Source organism: Gaeumannomyces tritici (assembly GCF_000145635.1).
Source record: "Gaeumannomyces tritici R3-111a-1 unplaced genomic scaffold supercont2.4, whole genome shotgun sequence".
Taxonomy (NCBI): domain Eukaryota; kingdom Fungi; phylum Ascomycota; class Sordariomycetes; order Magnaporthales; family Magnaporthaceae; genus Gaeumannomyces; species Gaeumannomyces tritici.
The window spans coordinates 1309211-1326621 of NW_008804548.1; the positions used below are offsets into that span (position 1 = coordinate 1309211).

The following is a 17411-nucleotide window of genomic DNA, read 5'->3' on the forward strand; positions in this document are numbered from 1 at the left end:
TTATGGAAACGTTAAGCCGGGAAAACCCGCTGGCCCGCTGATCTAAACCAACTTTTTTCTTTCTTTTTCCTCTCGGGCCCCATACCAAAAGGGCAATAGCTAATGGTGTTGGTGGAGCTTTTTGTGAGCCATCCAGGTGGCGGTAGCTCGAAGATAAACATTCCATTTTTTCTTCCCTCCTTTTCTTCCGTCGCCTTCGATTCAACTCCTTGCCCACGGCCAGCAGGCCCTAAAATCCCACTTTGCTGGCCGTTCCATGGGCTGAGGCTTGCGGCTGCCCTGGTTTAAAATTTGCCCAGCGTCCAGAGCCAACGGGAAAAAAGACGAGAAAAAAAAAACCGCTCCAGGAACCAACAAAGCGCAACTCTACACATCGGGCAGGAGAAGCAACCGGCAATCGAATAGGGGCGTGGGGTTACCACACCCCCCCTTTCCACCCCCGTCACCCAACCCCTAAGAGGGCGGCCCCAAGACAAGGAGAGGAGCAACCATGGCTGCCGCAGACGGCCCCCCGCGGCGCCGGATCCTCTTCCTGGACGCCTACGACTCCTTCTCCAGCAACATCACGTCCATGCTGGAGACGCAGCTCGACGTCGACGTGCACGTGCTGCCCATCGACCACGCCGCCGCCTCGACGGGTTCCGCCGCCTTTGCGCGCGAGCTGGCCCACTACGACGCCGTCGTGTGCGGACCGGGCCCGGGCTCGCCCGCCGTCGCCGCCGACGTGGGCCTGATGCGCCGCGTCTGGGCCCTGCCCGACGCGGACCTGCTGCCCGCGCTCGGCGTCTGCCTCGGCTTCCAGTCGCTGGTGGAGGCCGAGGCCGCGGCGGAAACGGCGGCGGGGAGGAGGAGTACCAAGGGCGCCGCGGTGCGCAGGCTGCGGCGCGCGCTGCACGGCATGGTGCGGCCCATCGAGCACCGCGGCCTGGTACGGGACAATGATGATGATGATGGCGGCAGTGGCAGTGGCAGTGGCGGCGGCGGCGGCGACATCTTCGCCGGCGTGGGCGAGTTCCGCGCAACGCTGTACCACAGCCTGTGCGCCGACGTCGGGCAGGACGCGGTCCCGGAGGCCGAGTGGCGGCGTGGGAGGGGCAAGTGGGAGGCGGGCCCTGGGAGCGGCGAGCTGGTGCCGCTGGCCTGGGTCGAGGAGCCGAGGGATGGCGAGGACGAGTGCGGCGGCGGCGGCCCCGAGCGGGTCCTGGCGGCGGTGCGGCACCGCAAGCGGCCCTTCTGGGGCCTGCAGTACCATCCGGAGTCGGTCTGCACCGAGCTCGAGGGCGCAAAGGTGGTGGTCAACTGGTTCCGCGAGACCGTGTCGTGGAACGAGGCGCGCGGCCGCGTCATCGACCGCGGGCACGACATCCTGGCCGGGCGGTCCAGGCGCGCGAGCCTGCTCTCGCAGATCCCGTCTGCTGTAAAGGAAGAAGAGCAGCAAAAGCAGCCACCGTCCTGGCGCTCGCACGCCCTCGACTTCCAGCACTCAACCGACAGCATCCCGCTGCCGCCCGGGGTCGGCGTCGTCGACATCGTCGAGATCCTCGGCCAGGCCGGCGGCGGCGGCGGCGGCGAGCAGGTCGTGCTCGACTCGGCCAGCGCATCGGCCGGTGGCGCGCCCGACATCCGCGGCCGCTACAGCATCGTGGCGCTCGACGTGCCCGAGGCGCTGCGGCTCGAGTACCACGCCGGCGACCGCCACTTGACCGCGGTCCTGCCCCCAGCCGCTAGCAGCAGCGGCGGCGGCGGCAGCAGCAGCACGGCGGCACCGACCAAGTCGCGCGAGGAGGTGCCCCTCGGCGGCCACCCGAGCATCTGGCACTTCCTGGCCGGCTTCCACGAGGCGCGGCGGCTCCCGCTGGACGGCGTCGCCAGGCCCGTTGCTGCTGCCCCTCCCCGGCCGGCGGCGGCGACCTGCCGTTCATGGGCGGGTTCATGGGCTTCGTCACGTACGAGCAGGGCCTGAGCGGCATCAACGTCGCCCTCCCGGCCGACAGGGGCCACCGCCGGCCCGACGTCTGCCTCGGCTGGGTCACGAGGTCCGTCGTCGTCGACCACGCCAAGCGCGTCCTGCACGTCCAGCACCTGCACGACCCGGCCGCCAAGGGTCAGGCCTGGATCGACTCGGTCATCAGGACGCTACGCGCCTCCCCGCGCTGGCGCCACCCTTCCGGTAGCGACGCCGCCGACGAGTTCCAAGGGCAGCAGCAACCGCGTACGCGCCGTGGGTCGAAGCCAGGCCCGGCGTCCAGGGTCCTTTTCAGCGTCTCGTCCATCGCCAAGCCCGATGCCGACGAGTACGAGGCCAAGGTTGAGACGTGCCAGGAGTACATCGCCGCGGGCGAGTCGTACGAGCTCTGCCTCACGGACCAGACGGTCGTGCGGCGACGGCGCGGATCCGTCGCCCCCGGCTCCTGGCCCGACACGGCAGCCACGGCCGCCAGCGGCAGCGCCGCCGCGGCGCGCGCGCAGAAGCGCCGCCGCCGTAGCTCACTCACCTCACCTCCCCCTTCCTCCTCCTCCACCACCTCCTCGTGGCAGCTCTTCCGCGCGCTGCGCAGCCGACAGCCGGCGCCCTTCGCGTCGTACCTGCGGCTCGGGGGCGCGACGCTGGTCGGCAGCTCGCCCGAGCGGTTTCTGCAGCACGACGAGCGGGGCCTGTGCTCGATGCGGCCCATGAAAGGCACCGTGCGCAAGTCGGCGGCGGTCCCCTCGCTCGCGGCCGCCGAGCGCGTCCTGCACGTGCCCAAGGAGGAGGCCGAGAACCTCATGATCGTCGACCTGGTCCGCCACGACCTACACGGCATCTGCGGCGCCGGCGGCGTGGCGGCACGCGACCTCATGCGCGTCGAAGAGTACAGGAGCGTCTTCCAGATGACGACCGTCGTCGAGGGCCAGCTGCCGACGACGACGACGACGACGACGACGACGAGCGGGGACGGTGGTGGTGGTATGGGTGGTGTGGTGGAAAAGTACACGGGTCTCGACGTGCTCGCCGCCAGCCTCCCGCCGGGTAGCATGACGGGCGCGCCCAAGAAACGTAGCTGCGAGATACTGCGCGAGGTCGAGGGCCACGTCGAGCGGAGCCTGTACTCGGGTGTCGTCGGCTACATGTGTGTCTCGGGCAGGGGCGACTGGAGCGTCACCATCCGGAGCATGTTCCGCTGGGACGACGAGCCCGGCGCCGACGGCGACGAGGTCTGGAGGATCGGCGCGGGCGGCGCCGTCACCATCCTGAGTACGCCCCAGGGCGAGCGCGAGGAGATGTTTGTCAAGCTCGCGGGGCCGCTTGGCATCTTTGCCTGCCAAGAGTGAGCCCGTGAGAAGGCCGTGAGGAGGCATCGTTGGCGTTTTCATATTATCTGGGCGTTCAGGGGGTGCATAACTAGGCGGATTCAACAACCAGCGTTGCCTTGCCTTTATATAGACTGTTGCTCACCCACATTCAACTGGAGCATCATGGGACAGAGGTCATTAGGGACATCAATGAAATCATAAAATAGACAAGCTTAACTGCCCATACATCCCCAATTCCCTGCAGCCACGCCGACGTTAACAGAGGCTAAAAAAAAAAGCCAAGAAGAAAAAGGAAGGCTCCGTAGTGGATAGTGATGATGATATGATATACAGACTATTGAAAACATGAAGCGACCACTCCCGCTTGTCCTTGTACGGAGGAATATGCGGGTCGGTCATTGTTATGATGTGAGCTTTGAACCACGTTTCAGTGGAACGGCTGCTCTTGTTGGAAGCGACCAGACTCGGTCGGCTATTCCCCGACCTAGATTCTGCTGATAGCGTGCACCTGAGCGGCCATCGAGACCTCTTAGAACTCCTGCTCCTCGGTGAAGAACATGCCGAAGCTAATGACAGTGCCGTAGATAAGGAGGCCACCGGCGACGGACATGACGAGGGCGCCTGCGCTGATCATGCCCGAATCTGCAAGGACGACAGGGAGAGCTATAGGAGCGCAAAGTTGACCATGTCAGCAACAAACCCGCCAACTCGTTCGAAAGGCGCGCAGCGCATAGGAAAAACACAACGTACCTATGCCCATGACGACCAGGAAGCCGGTGCAGAACCTGCCCAGGTCAAGGACGGCGGCGCCCGAGCTCTCGACAAATTCGTCCGGGTTGGCGCAGTGGCCGCATATCCAGTTGGGCACGGGGGCCAGGACGTAGGTGGCGACGACCAGGAGCGGGTAGTAGACCTTCCAGAGCGCGCACGAGAGGATGACGAGCAGGAACCCGACGGCGAGCACGAAGGAGAGCGCTATTATGGTCTTGAGCCCAGCGGCCGGCATCTTGACGGAGCGCCCGGAACGGGGGGTCGCCCGGGAGGGGATAGGTTGGTTCGTTCGGTTGGGCCGGTTGGGTCGTCGGACTGTGGTTGCCGAGCTGGAGCTGGCTGGAGGGAGGAGGGTCTTTGTTTGTTCGGGGGCTTTTATTTCGTATATCCAATGTCGTCAATCGGCCGCGACTGGTTCTGGGCCACGGTCGGTGTGTCCTGTGTTGCAATCGTGTGCTGCCGCTGCTGTGTGTGGGATGGTTGGGATCCCGTGTGCGTTGCGACGACGCGGACTCAAGTCTCAATCGCTGGCGACGTGTCGGAGCCTCTGCGACAGGGTGGAGGGGATGGAGCGGACCAGACTGGGATGTGGTCGGCGTCGTCAGCGTGCAACCCGCACCGACGGCTGGAGAGTGGAGCCCTGCTGGTGGCCGACTCTGGGCTGGCTGGCTGGCTGGGCTGCCTCAGGAAACAACTTTTGCCCAGCCGAGCCAGCAGCCTAACCCCAACCCCTGACACTAGCTGAGCTCTTCTCCCGGAGCTTGGACCATCATCCCGCCCCAGTCTCCAGTCCCCAGTCCCTCCAAATTAGCACTGTGCCGCGAAGCTCTAGAGCTGCCTGCCCGCGATTGATTGACACCATATCGAAAGCCCGCCGACCAACAGAGCCCGCACCGCCCGCCAGAAGAAGCACCTCCGCGCATTTCCCGCCCACCACCAGACGACCCCCCGCCGACCCCCCAATCCGATACCCACGAGAAGACCCTCCCCGGGAGCTGAGCGCGGCTGCAGCGAGACGGCGCCTTCACCATGTTCAGAAACAACTATGACAACGACTCGGTGACATTGTAAGCCGCCGCTCACGTTTGGGCCCTTGCTGCCCACAACCTTCGATCCTACGAGCTCTTCCCGCTGACCCAGCCCTGGTCTTTTTGCTTCCGTCTGTTCTCCACAGCTCGCCACAAGGTCGTATCTTCCAGGTCGAGTACACAGCAGAGGCAGTCAAGCAGGGCTCAGTAGTCGTCGGCCTGGCGAGCAAGACCCATGCGATCCTAGTAGCCGTCAAGGTGAGGCTACCCCCCCTCCCTCCAGCCGTCTTGCTAGCCTTGGCGACCCGACAGCACACCACCACCCCTCCCAAAAACAACCAGCCAGACAAAGGCTAACTCCTTTTTACGCAAATAGCGAAATGCCGAAGAGCTCTCGTCGTACCAGAAGAAGCTGTTCCCGCTCGACGAGCACGTCGGCATCGCCATCGCGGGTCTAGCGTCGGACGCGCGTGTGCTGTCCAACTTCATGAAGCAGCAGTGCCTGGGTCACCGCCTGACGTACGGGCGCTCCCTGCCCGTGCGCACGCTCGTCGACCTGATCGGCGAGAAGGCCCAGGTGAACACGCAGCACTACGGCAAGAGGCCCTACGGCGTCGGCCTGCTGGTGGCGGGCGTCGACGATCGCGGCCCCCACCTGTTCGACTTCCAGCCCTCGGGCATGACGGAGGAGATGGTGGCCTTTGCCATCGGCGCCCGCTCCCAGATGGCCCGCACCTATCTCGAGCGCAACCTCGACAAGTTCGCCAGCTGCGACCGCGAGGAGCTGCTCAAGCACGGCCTCCGCGCTCTCAAGGAGAGCCTGGTCCAGGACAAGGAGCTCACCACGGACAACACATCGGTCGGCATCGTCGGGCTCGTAAAGGGCGACGACGGCAAGCAGCGCGTTGAGCCCTTCAGGCTCTACGACGGACAGGAGGTCAAGGAGTGGATAGACAGCGTCTCTGACGAGAGGGAGGCCGCCGGCGACGCTGGTGACGCCGGTGACGCCGCTCCCGCCGCTCCCGCCGCCGCCGCCGCCGAGGGCATGGATGTTGACGAGTAAAGAAGGGGAAAAAGAAAGGGCCGGGATTGATCGGGTTAGGTACTACCGACGACTTGCCTAGTGCCATGCAGGACGGAAGGAGGGAAAAATGAGGAACGGGGGAGAAACGTTATTCACATGTTGAATCGACAGCTCGCTCTGAGGGACCACGAGCTGCTTCCCCTCACCACCGCCCCTAGCATGGCCGGCGGTCAATTCTAGATACCCAGCCAACCCCTTTAGGCATCAGGCGATATCTCCTCCGGCTGCTCAGTGCTGTGTAGTAGTGCCGTTAAGCGGTAGTGGTCTGGCCTCTGTACAACAGAACCAACACACCTTTGGCTGTCCTACGAAGTTTTACAAATACTAATATTCAGAGAGATAGGGGCACCTTGTTATCTTTTTGATTCTTTTTTTTATTGTTCTTCTTGTCCTCTATCCTTGTAGCCACTTCTACCGGCTTAAAAAGCGAACGCCGGCTCGTTCGGACTGACATGGGTGGGTATTGTACAACATCTCGCAGAGCGCCATGCGCTCACGCGCGCAACCACGGCAAGCGTCTTGGCGCAACCATGGGCGCCGTGTGCCATGGAACCTTTGCCAACTGGGCCCCCCCGAAACCTTGTCCTCCCCCATGTCTCTGCCGGGACATATTCTGTATTCTCCCCCAAGTCATGTGTACCGCGCCCCCAATCACTGGGCCCCCCAGCTCAGCTTCAGGACCTGGTCGGACACCTTGTAGTCGCGCAGGGTCCGGATGGCCTCCTCGGCGGTCTCGGCAAAGGTGAGGATCTCGCCCTGGCCGGGGCGGATGAAGCCGGCCTCGACGCTGCTCGCGACGAACTGCCGGATGGGCTCGTAGTAGCCCTTGATGTTGAGCGCCACGACGCCCTTGTCGTGGATGCCCAGCTGGTTCCACGTGCACATCTCGACCAGCTCCTCGATGGTACCAAAGCCTCCCGGGAGGGCGATGAAGCCGCTTCCCGGACCGCCGGCCAGCACCTCGCGCGCCATCATGTTCTTGCGCGTGTGCATATCCTTGACCACCGTCGTCATGCCGTACAGCTTCTCGTCGGGCACCGGCAGCGTGTCCCCGTCCGCGCCGGCGGCGGCCGACGTGGACGTGTAGGTCGGATCGCGCTCATAGCTAACGAGCGCCTCGGGGATGATGCCGTGCACCGACTCGGGGCCCTTGAGCGACACCAGCGTCCGCGCCACCTCCCCCATCAGCCCGACAGTGCCGCCGCCGTATACTGTTTGGCAAAGTCAGCCTCCTGAACGTCCAACATGCTTCCCTTGGGAGCTCGGTTTCACTAACCCAGGTCGATGTCGTGCTCGGCCATGACCTTGGCGAGGTCACGGGCGGCCTGCAAGTATGCAGGGTCGTTGCCGCGGGAGGAGCCGCAATAGACGCAAATCTTGGTCCTCTTGATTCCGTTCCCGTTGGGGCCAGCCGGGGTCGCCGTCCGGCTGGGGGCTTGGTTGCCGGAGTCCATTGTGGCCTGGTGATAAAAGAAAACGTGTGTGGATGAAAGAAGTTTATATTGCAAGACTTGGATGGCTGTGTTTGAGGAAGGATAGCGGCGTAGGATGCGTGATAAATAGAGCACTTATACGAAAGTCTTGGATCGGTGAATCAGATTGAGCCAGATTGGGCCGTCTCGATAAAGGAAGGAGAGGCAGGAAGGCTGTGGGTAGGTACCTATAGAAATGGAGGTGCCAAGACTGGCAAAGATGAAAAGGCGCGCCCTAGAAACGGATATAAATGTGCTCAATGTGGAGATGCCGGCGGGGTGGTGGTGGCCTCAACCTAAGACTAGTCGCCGGTTGAGTCAACTGTGGTGGCTGTCTGGGATGCAAGATATCGTGTTGTTGGGAACCGCAAATGGGCGGTAAGCAGGGCAAGGCGATCCTCGCAGTGGCTGAAGGCTGCGTGCGGGATCTCTGATGTAATATTGGATCCGGGCCAGACCAAGTCAATCGGAAGTCGGAAATTCCAAACAAGAGGGAGCTCCGGCCAGAGCCACGCCCGGCCGAGGAGCAGACAGCAGAAGATAGGGGTTTATATAGGAATATGTGTTACTACGTCAACAGGTTCAAGCCAACGCAGTGTGCACCCGTCCGGCTTTGCTTCTAGTCCGGCCAGCAGATCGGGAGCAAAGAAGCAAAGGCTCTGATGCATGTAACCGCCGTGGTTGGTCCGGGCCTGTTCTCGGTGGGGCGGCAAGGCGGACTCGCGGTGAGGTGCACCAACAGCAGGGCGGTAGTGTTGGCGCCGATGGAGTGGAGGGAGATGCAGAGGGCCGAGGCCGTCGCCAGTAGCTCGCAGCTCACCCGCGCCCTGGCTGGCTGTTTCCGAGGCCCTGTGACCTGCTGTTGCCTGGGGAGAGCGAGGCGTCCCTAGCTTCAGGGCTCCCGGGATGCGGGTATGACATAAGAGACGGTGACGCCCAACCTTGTCCCGCATGGGGAGAGGAGAGAGCATCCATGCTCGACTGAGAAACCACAAGCATTCAATGGGGCCGCACCGCACTGGCAACACAAGCACAAGGCATGCCCCCGGGCTTGAAGAACAGAGCCAGCCACCAGCTTAGCGCGCAAAGACCTCGTGTCACACCAGCTGTGAACCATGTGGCCATACAGCGGCCTGGCGGAGGAGGACGAACGTCCGGAATGGTCCAGCATGGCTGGCCTCTGGTTTGTGTGCAAGGCAAACAAACATTCCTTGATACACGATCAGATCGTGTGTGGGCATGGGAAAATGGCGCTTGGGGGAGGTGGGAAATTGAGCCTTTATGGTGGAAGGGAAGCTGCATGACAAGACTACATGTTTGTTCTCCTGTCATCGCAAAGTGGAGGAAGTGGCGTCGATTGCGTCGCCGCCAGCAGGAGTTGGTCTGAGCCGCCCCTGTCCCTCAGTTGCTTGGGTTGTCAATTGAATCGAGGGTGGTTGCGACAGCCCACATGGAGAAGCTAGGGCGAAAGACTCGGTCAGGGGCCGTCAGTGGAGTTACATTGATGCAGCCGCTGAGGTTAGCGAGCACGCTCCATGCTTGAGAACACGTCTTGTCTGCGGCTCGGCTTGCTCCAGTTTTTCCAGTCGCGCGAATTTACACAGTACATAGTACACGTCCCTTATCTCCCCCCACCATATCAATATCCGTCGCATCCAAAGGCGCAAACAAATTCCTCCTGACGAGTACATCGCCACTCTGGAACCTCGCCCAACACACCTTGGCACCTCCCCCAAGGACTACGGGAACTCGACACCTATTGCGCTAAAGCGCCCGTCTCTTCAAAATGCCAGAGCAAGCCGCCGTGGCGGGCCGCCCGGCTGGCCAGCCGCAGCAGCGGCAGGAGGGCGTGAGTAGCCTCATCAAGCCTGCCACGATTTATCTGCCCGTGTTTCCTTTGGCGCTAACAGGCTGCTTTCCGTGCCGGCGCAGTCCTTTATCAATAAAATCTTGCAGATGGTGGCCATGTATGTGGCCATGCAGTTCGTCATGAAGCAGTTCTTCCCCAACCAGCAGGCTGGCCAGATCATCAAGGACGGCGACGGCAAAATCGTCGAGGTCCCGAACACCGGTGACATCCCTCCGTATCAGACCCGCCCAGACCGGCTCGACGAGGGCGCCTCGTGGAACCCCAATCCCATGCGTGCCGCTCCCATCTGGCCGCCCAGCAGCAAGCTTGATGTCGTCGTCACCGTCTCCGACTCCTTTATCCCCTCGCCCCTCGCCTCGACCCCCGAGAGCAAGATCGTGCTGGAGGAGAAGGGGTTTACGCTAGGCAACTGGACCGACAAGCGTACGGCCGAGACCGTGATTGACGTTCCTACCACGGTCCAGCGCAACGGGACACTATGGGGCCATTTCTACGTTGGACTCGCCGGGAGCGTGCTGGACCCAAAGCAGAAGGGCTTCGACCCCGGCTCGGCTTACCACTTCACCTTCCCCTTAACCCAGTACATCGCCAAGAAAAAGGTCAAGAAGCTGCGGAGTCTCCTGGCCAAGCAGAACGAGACCGAGTCGCCCGACGCCGAGGCGGCCGAGGAGGACAACCAACCCTCTGTCCCTGTGGTCGGCAACTACTACCACCCCAACGCCAGCCTGTCCTTCATCCCTGACACGGGTGTCCTGCTGCTCGCGCAGACTCCCGTCTCGGCGCGACAGTTTGTCAACCTCGAGGCCACCGGCGCGCGCGACGGCTCGGGCCAGCACACTTGGTACTATCCCATCCTGTTTGTCAACACCTTTTGGCAGCTCAAGTCCCACATGATGCAGCTCAACGAGACGGTCAAGACGCTGCCCGTGCGTATCGACCTGAACAACCTGGCCAACTGGAAGTTCACCACCTTGTCCTCCATCGAGCTCAACTCGCGCGAGGCGGCCAAGACGGCGGCGTGGGGAGGCTCCCTGCCCGGCGGCGGCGACGGCACCGAGATCGAGATGGTCAAGGAGATACTTCTGGACACGAACCCAATCTTGCTCGGTATCACAACTGTCGTGACCATCCTTCACCTCATCTTCGAGACGCTAGCCTTCACGTCGGACGTGGCGCACTACCGCAAGAAGAAGGACAACGTTGGCATCTCGGTGCGCACCATCCTGGCCAACGTCTTCATGCAGGCCATCATCTTCCTCTACCTGCTGGACAACTCCCAAAATACGAGCTGGATGATCCTCGGGTCGCAGGGCGTCGGGATCCTTATCGAGCTCTGGAAGGTCACGACGGTTGTCAACGTGCGAGTGCGCGAGGCGCCCGGGTCACTGCTGCCGTACCGCGTCGTGTTTGAGGATAAGCACAAGCTGAGCGACACTGAGGAGAAGACCAAGGAGTATGACGAGATCGCCTTCAAGTACATGTACATGGCCGGAGTGCCACTGCTCATTGCGTACGCCGTCTACTCGGTCATGTACGAGGAGCACAAGGGCTGGTACTCGTTCATCATCACGACGCTGGTGGGGTCCGTGTATGCATATGGGTTCCTGATGATGGTGCCGGCACTCTACATCAACTACCGACTCAAGAGCGTGGCACACATGCCGGCCAAGGCCATGATGTACAAGTTCCTCAACACCTTCATCGACGACCTGTTCGCCTTCACCATCAAGATGCCCTTCCTGCACCGCCTGTCGACCTTCCGCGATGACATCATTTTCTTTATCTACATCTATCAGCGCTGGGCCTACCGCATCGACTACACCCGTGTCAACGAGTTCGGTCAGGGCGGAGAGGACGAAACCGAGGCGGTTAAGAAGGACGAGGGCAAGGCGCTGCCACCCGTAGATGAAGATGCAGCGAAGAGCCCGGAGGGTGGTGATGGGAAGGCCAGCGGCGCGGACGCCGGGGCTGCCAAGGCCGTGAAGAGGAAATGAAGGTGATTGATTGCATGCCAAAATTTCTTAGAAAACGAGGCGTATCGATTAGATGGATTCTCAATCTTTAGCTCCAGTACCAAACCCAACACGATGATAAGTGTGCTCATATCTGGACGCACGCATGGCGCCCCTAATTTGTCCTTTCTGTCCCCCTCCTTCTCTCCTCGGCCTCGTCCAGGTCACACGGTAATTCTGCAACGTAACAAGGCGGGAACTATCGACAGAAAGCTTCTGGATGCCTTACACAAAGAGCCTTGGGGCCAACTCCCGCTATCCAAATCAGGTCAGGAAATGCTAGCGCGGAACACCCAACGGGTTCGCTGGAGGGCTTTCTAGCCTATGCAAAGTGGTCAGCTTCGGCGCATCTAGTCGCACAAGCCAACAGACTCGACCCAAGCGTTGCCATCCTCGGCGTGAACGTGTCTGTGTGTGGGCGCACAGGGTTCCCGGGTCTGGCCGCGGCGATTTCATAGGGCATGTCCGCGGCTCCGTTGGATTGCGACTCGTTTCTCCCGTCTTGCGGAGGCTGACCTGGGTACCCCCTGGGTCGGCAATGCCGTCGGGGGGGGGGTTACGTATGCGGGGGTACTATTCTTTGGGGTGTTCTAACCTGGCACCGGGATCGACCAAAGAAAAAGGCGACGGAAGGGACTACTGCATGCAGCCTTGGGGCGCCGCGCGCGTGGAAAACGCCAATATGAGTGGCTGAGCGGTTGCGAGTGGTGGTGGTGGGATCTAGCGTTGCTTGTCTGTCTGGGTCGGAGCGGCTAGGGCTGAGGGAAGATCGTCCGACCTGACGAATCAGATTTGGAGATGCGGAATCCAAAGAAAACGATATCGCGTGTGTGCTTTTTTTTTTGTCATTGATCGTGGTGGCTTGGTATGGTCCTCAATGCTAGGAACAGGGTCAGAATGCCTTCCTTTGGTGACGGGTCCAAATTTGGTTGGTTTCGACAGCTATTCCTTGTCGTTTCTGCAATTGTTGTTGGCTGAGCAAAACATCGGTCGAGACAAGATTTGACGTGCTGTTTCTGAGACCCCTGTATCCGTTTCCTTTCTCTTTCTTTTCGCCTGCTTGCCCCCTTTTCCCATCGCTTCTGGCCATGATCCTCCCTCCCTGAAGCCTTGGCTGCGACGCTGAATCGGCAAAAGTTGGCTGGTGAGCGCTATCCCCAGGAGCCCAGGTGCCCAGCCATTCGTTGACCCTTCCCGCCCCCATCAACCCGTTTTTTTCCTCTCCTTGTGGTGGGGAACCTGCCAGGAACCACGACACGGCCCCTAAACCTAGCAGCTGCCCCCTCCCCTAGCGCTACTCTCAGCTGTGGCTTCTCGCCCCTGCGTGGCAACCCTCTTTTTTTCATCGACAGCAGATACACCATCTCGCCATCAGCCTCGCCGATTGGGCGATTGACGAGGGGCATCGGGTTCCAGATCCGTGGTAAGCCACCCACCGGCCGAATACAGCAAGAGCTGTGCATCCACGGTTCGCCTAGCCTTGTCAGCGGCGGCGGCAAGAACGGACAAGTATGTAAGCAGAGTGAGGTGGCCAGATCAGCCGCAACTCCATCCAGCAAAGGAAAAAAAAAGAAGAAGCCAGCGATTAAGGATTGATCGACAAAATACCAAAAGACCTGGCAGGCCTCCCCCTCCAGGCAGCGAGAGAAGAGGACACAGAGGCCAGACTGGAAGGCCGAAGCGAGCAGTCAGAAAAAAAACGCAGACCGTAGGAGAGAAAAACCCGGCTCTCAAACCCGATCATCTTTCTCGCTTTAGCGAAGCCAAGAAATCGTCGAAACCGCCTGCCCCATGTCCGGAACCACCTTTTCTTGACAACGGATCTCGCGACTGGGGACGCTGACGTACGCCCTCAGCTCGCCAGCGCCGAATTGCCATTGTGATCCCTAGGAAAGAGGGCGGGCTACACGCGCGAGGCGCGCGTTGATGGGGAGAGCGGGACGACGCAGGTTTCCGATTTCTTGCCCGTCGGCTCTTTCTCTCGCCGTCCGTTCGTCCCAGAGGCACAGCAGCACTTCTCTCCTCACTCTTGGACAGCTCACTCACTTCCCTGCGCAAAAACAAGACCCAGCCGCTCGATTCGGGGCAAGCTCGGGCACATCGCCGTTCGTGGTCTCCTTGGGCGCCGCTTGCACCGCAACCGCAGCCCTTGAGCTCCGTGCGGCTGTCTCGGATAGTCAGCCGTGCTGCCTTTTAGCTACCTAAGGCTAAGGCTTTGGTCCCACCCGAGTGCTTATCAGTGCTGTTCCCTGGCGGACCGCCTGCTGCTGCTGTGATCAGACGGGCAAAGCAGCCAGGCAAAAGCATCAGACGCAGCGCATCGCGGGACCCTTGGAATTCGCCCTTTTCTGCTGCTCTCGGGGACGCCGACTCGTCCCTTCTCTCTCCTTCTCCGTCTCATCCTCTTAAAGGGACGCGCGCCGGACCGAGCTGGGCGCGCGGCAGCGGACCCGATGAGCGGCAGCATCAGCCCCGGCGGATCCAGCGCAGCATCACCACTATCGTCGCCAAAAACCAGCCAGGCGCCGGCACCGGCAGCAGCAGGTGCCGCCGCACCACCGGCAGCTACAAGCTCCGCCTCACCCCTCTCCAACGCCGCCGCCAATGACACGGTCGGTACCGTCCTGGCTGCCATTGCCACCTCGCTCAGCGATGCCATCCGCACCCTCATGTTTGCCGACAAGCGGCAGTGGGGGCCCGACGAATTCGAGCAGACCCGCGCCCTCGAGGAGGCCCTGGACGAAGCCAAGCGTGACTTCCAGGCCATGTCGCGCCTGGTAAATGGCCAGTTCTTCTACGAGCGAGACAGAAACTGTAAGCCCTGCTGCCTGCCTGTCTAATCATGTATCCCTGCTTCCTTCTTCGCTCCCCCCTGCTGTCAGCTTTGCTGCCGGCCGCCGGCCAAGACGGGCACTGACATGTGACAGCCAAATCGGTCGAGGAGCTGCGCAACCTAAACACAAGGTTTAGCTTCCACGGGCAAAACTTCAAGGACTGGTCGCGGGCGGGCGGCCCCATCAACCCCACGTGGGTGCTCGAGACGGTCGCGCTGCGTCGCGACCTGCACCGCACCCAGTGCCGCGCCGCCTGCCGCATATTCGCTACAGGGCCGGGCCCGGCCCGCTGCCTCGGCGCCTTCCAGGTCCAGAGGCGCCAGCGTGAGCTCCAGGGGCTGGTGGCCCCCACCGCCGCCCCTGGCAGCGCCAGCTCCGGCCGCCGCGAGAGCACCCGCACCAAGAAGGACGATGACGGCGTCGAGTCTATCGGCATGCTGAGCCCAGGCGCCGCCACTGCTATAGATCTAGAGCAGGGCGTGGCGGTTTCACATGCGCCAAATCAGCCGCGACATCAGCAGATGTTGAGTCCGCAACTAAAACCAGGCTTCCTAATGTCGCCGCCGCCCGGCAAAGGCGGCGGGGCCCATTCTCCCAACGGTAATAATAGCGCGGGGCAGCAGAACGAACAACTACAGCCGCCGCAGGCACAGCCGGCATCACCGCCACCGCAGGGACCACAAGCAACCCCGTTTGGCCTTGAGGCGCTGGTGCCCGAATGCAATGCCATCGGCGGCTTCGAGAAGTTCGGCGACCGCGACGTCGCCTTCGCGTGCGACTACTGCGACGGCTTCCTGGTGTGGGAGGACCTGGACCGGATGCCCTCGAGGACGCGGAACCTAGAGCAGCAACTACAGCACCCCTCGACCGCCAACGGCGGCTACGGCTACTATGGCGGCTACCCGGACTGGCAGGCCGAGGCTCTGAGCGTGTCGACGGGCGAGCCCAAGTGCGTCGTGTTCGCCCCCGTGGCCATCGCGAACCACCTGCCGCCCGACAACGGCGACTGGCGCGCGCGCGTCATGTGCCCCTACTGCGACGAGTACACGTACTTTGAGCAGGGCGAGGAGGGCGGCGAGACCAGGTACGCGCAGGACGAGGAGGGGCTGCTGGGGTTGATTGAGTTCCAGGAGCACCTAGAGTGGTACCACGGCGCCGGCCTGCTGCCTATGCCCACTATGCCCACCAAGAAGACCAACTGCGCCGTTATGTGAACCGGGGCGCCTTGTTGGCACTTGTTAATGCTGGTGACTGGCATTTCAATCTTCTTCGTCTTTGATTACGCTTCTCAATACTGTCTGGGGCCACCTTGGAATGGGATGGCGGCGGGATAACGAGTGACGAAACCTTGTTGAGCCAGCCCGGCGTTTCCGGACGGCTTGATGGCGCAGGCTGGCTGGCGGCGCAGGGGAATTTGGGAGGGATAACAGGGACCGACCGCATGACGTCTGTTTTTCTTCTTCTTTGCTTCATATTGACCTCTTATTCCGGAAGCGGACGATTTTATACCCGTTTCCTTGGATTTTTGCTTTTTCTGGTTGACACGAGGCACAAGACCTCAGCCCCTCCAAAGACGGACGCAGTTTATACTTAATTACCCATGTATGTTTTCAATAGTAAATAGAGGCATGGTGTGGATAATGTACAGAAAAGAAGAATGAGAACAAGACGATAATGAAAAACAAAACAAAACAAGACAACATCTCAGATGTCTTGGGGGTTGAACACCATCGTTCGATATCATTGCCCATGCCCATGGGAAACCAGACAGTCCCCTATAGACTGAGCCTCTGCGTTCTGTCTGGCTTGGCCTGTTTGTGTGGTTGTCGCCTAGTCGCCTCTTTTCTCGCCCTGGCTGCCGGTTCCCCTTATAGACGACGCTTGCCCTTTCCATGTGTACCCTTGGACACGGTCCCCTCCTTTTTGTTCTTTTTTGTCCACGCCCCCCGTATATCAAAAATAAAATTAGAAGAAGCGCCACCACAGGAAAAAGATGACAAACAAGCCGAGCCCGGCAAAGGGTCCGTACTGCTTGAGCATGAGCTCCCAGTTGATGCGGACGGCGGCGCGGCGGTACTTTTTGGAGTCGTCGCGCAGGCGGCTGCTCAGCTCGCCCATGCGCTCGAGCGAGTCGCCGCGGTAGAGCAGGTCCTCGATGTTTTTCGTCATGACCTGTGTCACGTCCCTGAGCTCGTCGTTGAGCTTGTCCAGGTTCTGGCTCGCGCGCGAGTCGCTGTACGTCTGCTTGGTGCGGCTGATGAAGGTGTCGAACTCGACAAAGGCGTAGGGGCGCAGGGTCGGCGACTGCACCTGGTGGGCCGGGTACGTGTTTGCGAACTCGGTCGCCAGGTCCGACAGGTACGTGAAGGCCAGCTTGCGCGGGTAGGAGCGGTCGGCGATGCACAGGTGCACGACCTCGGCGCCGGCGATGAGGTAGTGCAGGGTGAAGGCGCTGCCCGACTCGATGGAGGCCTGCGGCTCCGAGTTGCGGTTCAGCCGCCGCAGGACCAGCTTGACCTGCGACTTGATCTCCGACAGGGCCGCCTCGGCCTCGTCGTCGTCGACCGAGGCGCAGAGCATGAGGCCGTCGAGGCGGGCTATTTGTGTGGAGCGAATCATTTTGAGCTGTGTGTGTGTGTGTGTGTGTATGGGTGTCTGTCTCTTCCCCTGCTCTGTCGGATCGCTAGTGTTTGTTTGCTCGGCCGGTCGGGCTGGGTTTGTCGTCGCGAAGGTTCGGTCGGGTGCGAGGTTCTGTTTGCCTGCAGTAACGGGTGTCAAGGGACGTGTCCTTTTGCCGTAGAAGCGCGTGTGCAGTACACCAAGGTTAACCACCTGGGTTCAGGCAGCGTTTGGCGGCGGCAAGTGGTGGTGGTGAGGGTGGTGACGACAGTTGAAATTGACAGCTCGCCAGAAGCTGATTGGAGCCCCTGAAGTTGGGACCAGACAGTAGAAACGCTGCGGGCAGGCGCTGCGGGCGAGAGTGCAATTGGGTCACTGGAACTCAACTGCACTTTGGCCCAACAGCATTTCCACAAACGCCCAGTTA

At 61.3% G+C, this 17411-nt stretch overlaps 7 protein-coding genes across 7 annotated transcripts; 4 read left to right on the forward strand and 3 right to left on the reverse strand.

Moving 5' to 3' along the window:
• Nucleotides 1-80: 80 nt before the first annotated feature.
• GGTG_07869 (aminodeoxychorismate synthase) lies at nt 81-3312 on the forward strand (the record flags this gene model as incomplete). The annotated part of the gene is made up of 2 exons (XM_009225700.1): nt 81-1941; nt 1995-3312. Exons 1-2 carry the CDS (start codon nt 491-493, stop codon nt 3310-3312), a joined length of 2769 nt encoding a protein of 922 aa, XP_009223964.1. The 5' UTR covers nt 81-490.
• A 62-nt stretch (nt 3313-3374) lies between these two features.
• Nucleotides 3375-4672, reverse strand: GGTG_07870 (vacuolar protein sorting 55 superfamily protein). The gene is made up of 2 exons (XM_009225701.1): nt 4045-4672; nt 3375-3957 (listed from the first exon to the last, which is right to left on the reverse strand). The coding sequence occupies exons 1-2, from the start codon at nt 4298-4300 to the stop codon at nt 3824-3826; spliced, it is 390 nt and encodes a 129-aa protein (XP_009223965.1). The 5' UTR covers nt 4301-4672; the 3' UTR covers nt 3375-3823.
• A 216-nt stretch (nt 4673-4888) lies between these two features.
• Nucleotides 4889-6570, forward strand: GGTG_07871 (proteasome subunit alpha type-1). The gene is made up of 3 exons (XM_009225702.1): nt 4889-5132; nt 5240-5351; nt 5470-6570. The coding sequence occupies exons 1-3, from the start codon at nt 5095-5097 to the stop codon at nt 6154-6156; spliced, it is 837 nt and encodes a 278-aa protein (XP_009223966.1). The 5' UTR covers nt 4889-5094; the 3' UTR covers nt 6157-6570.
• On the reverse strand, nt 6486-8771 carry GGTG_07872 (lysine decarboxylase). Its single transcript, XM_009225703.1, has 2 exons — nt 7454-8771; nt 6486-7388 (listed from the first exon to the last, which is right to left on the reverse strand). Exons 1-2 carry the CDS (start codon nt 7629-7631, stop codon nt 6829-6831), a joined length of 738 nt encoding a protein of 245 aa, XP_009223967.1. The 5' UTR covers nt 7632-8771; the 3' UTR covers nt 6486-6828.
• A 530-nt stretch (nt 8772-9301) lies between these two features.
• Nucleotides 9302-11712, forward strand: GGTG_07873 (ClpTM1 domain-containing protein). Its single transcript, XM_009225704.1, has 2 exons — nt 9302-9498; nt 9582-11712. The coding sequence occupies exons 1-2, from the start codon at nt 9436-9438 to the stop codon at nt 11511-11513; spliced, it is 1995 nt and encodes a 664-aa protein (XP_009223968.1). The 5' UTR covers nt 9302-9435; the 3' UTR covers nt 11514-11712.
• Nucleotides 11713-12836: 1124 nt separating this feature from the next.
• Nucleotides 12837-16103, forward strand: GGTG_07874 (hypothetical protein). The gene is made up of 2 exons (XM_009225705.1): nt 12837-14345; nt 14459-16103. The coding sequence occupies exons 1-2, from the start codon at nt 13985-13987 to the stop codon at nt 15577-15579; spliced, it is 1482 nt and encodes a 493-aa protein (XP_009223969.1). The 5' UTR covers nt 12837-13984; the 3' UTR covers nt 15580-16103.
• Nucleotides 15940-17301, reverse strand: GGTG_07875 (protein transporter SEC22). The gene has a single exon (XM_009225706.1). The coding sequence runs from the start codon at nt 16982-16984 to the stop codon at nt 16331-16333; it is 654 nt and encodes a 217-aa protein (XP_009223970.1). The 5' UTR covers nt 16985-17301; the 3' UTR covers nt 15940-16330.
• Between the last annotated feature and the right edge of the window lie 110 nt (nt 17302-17411).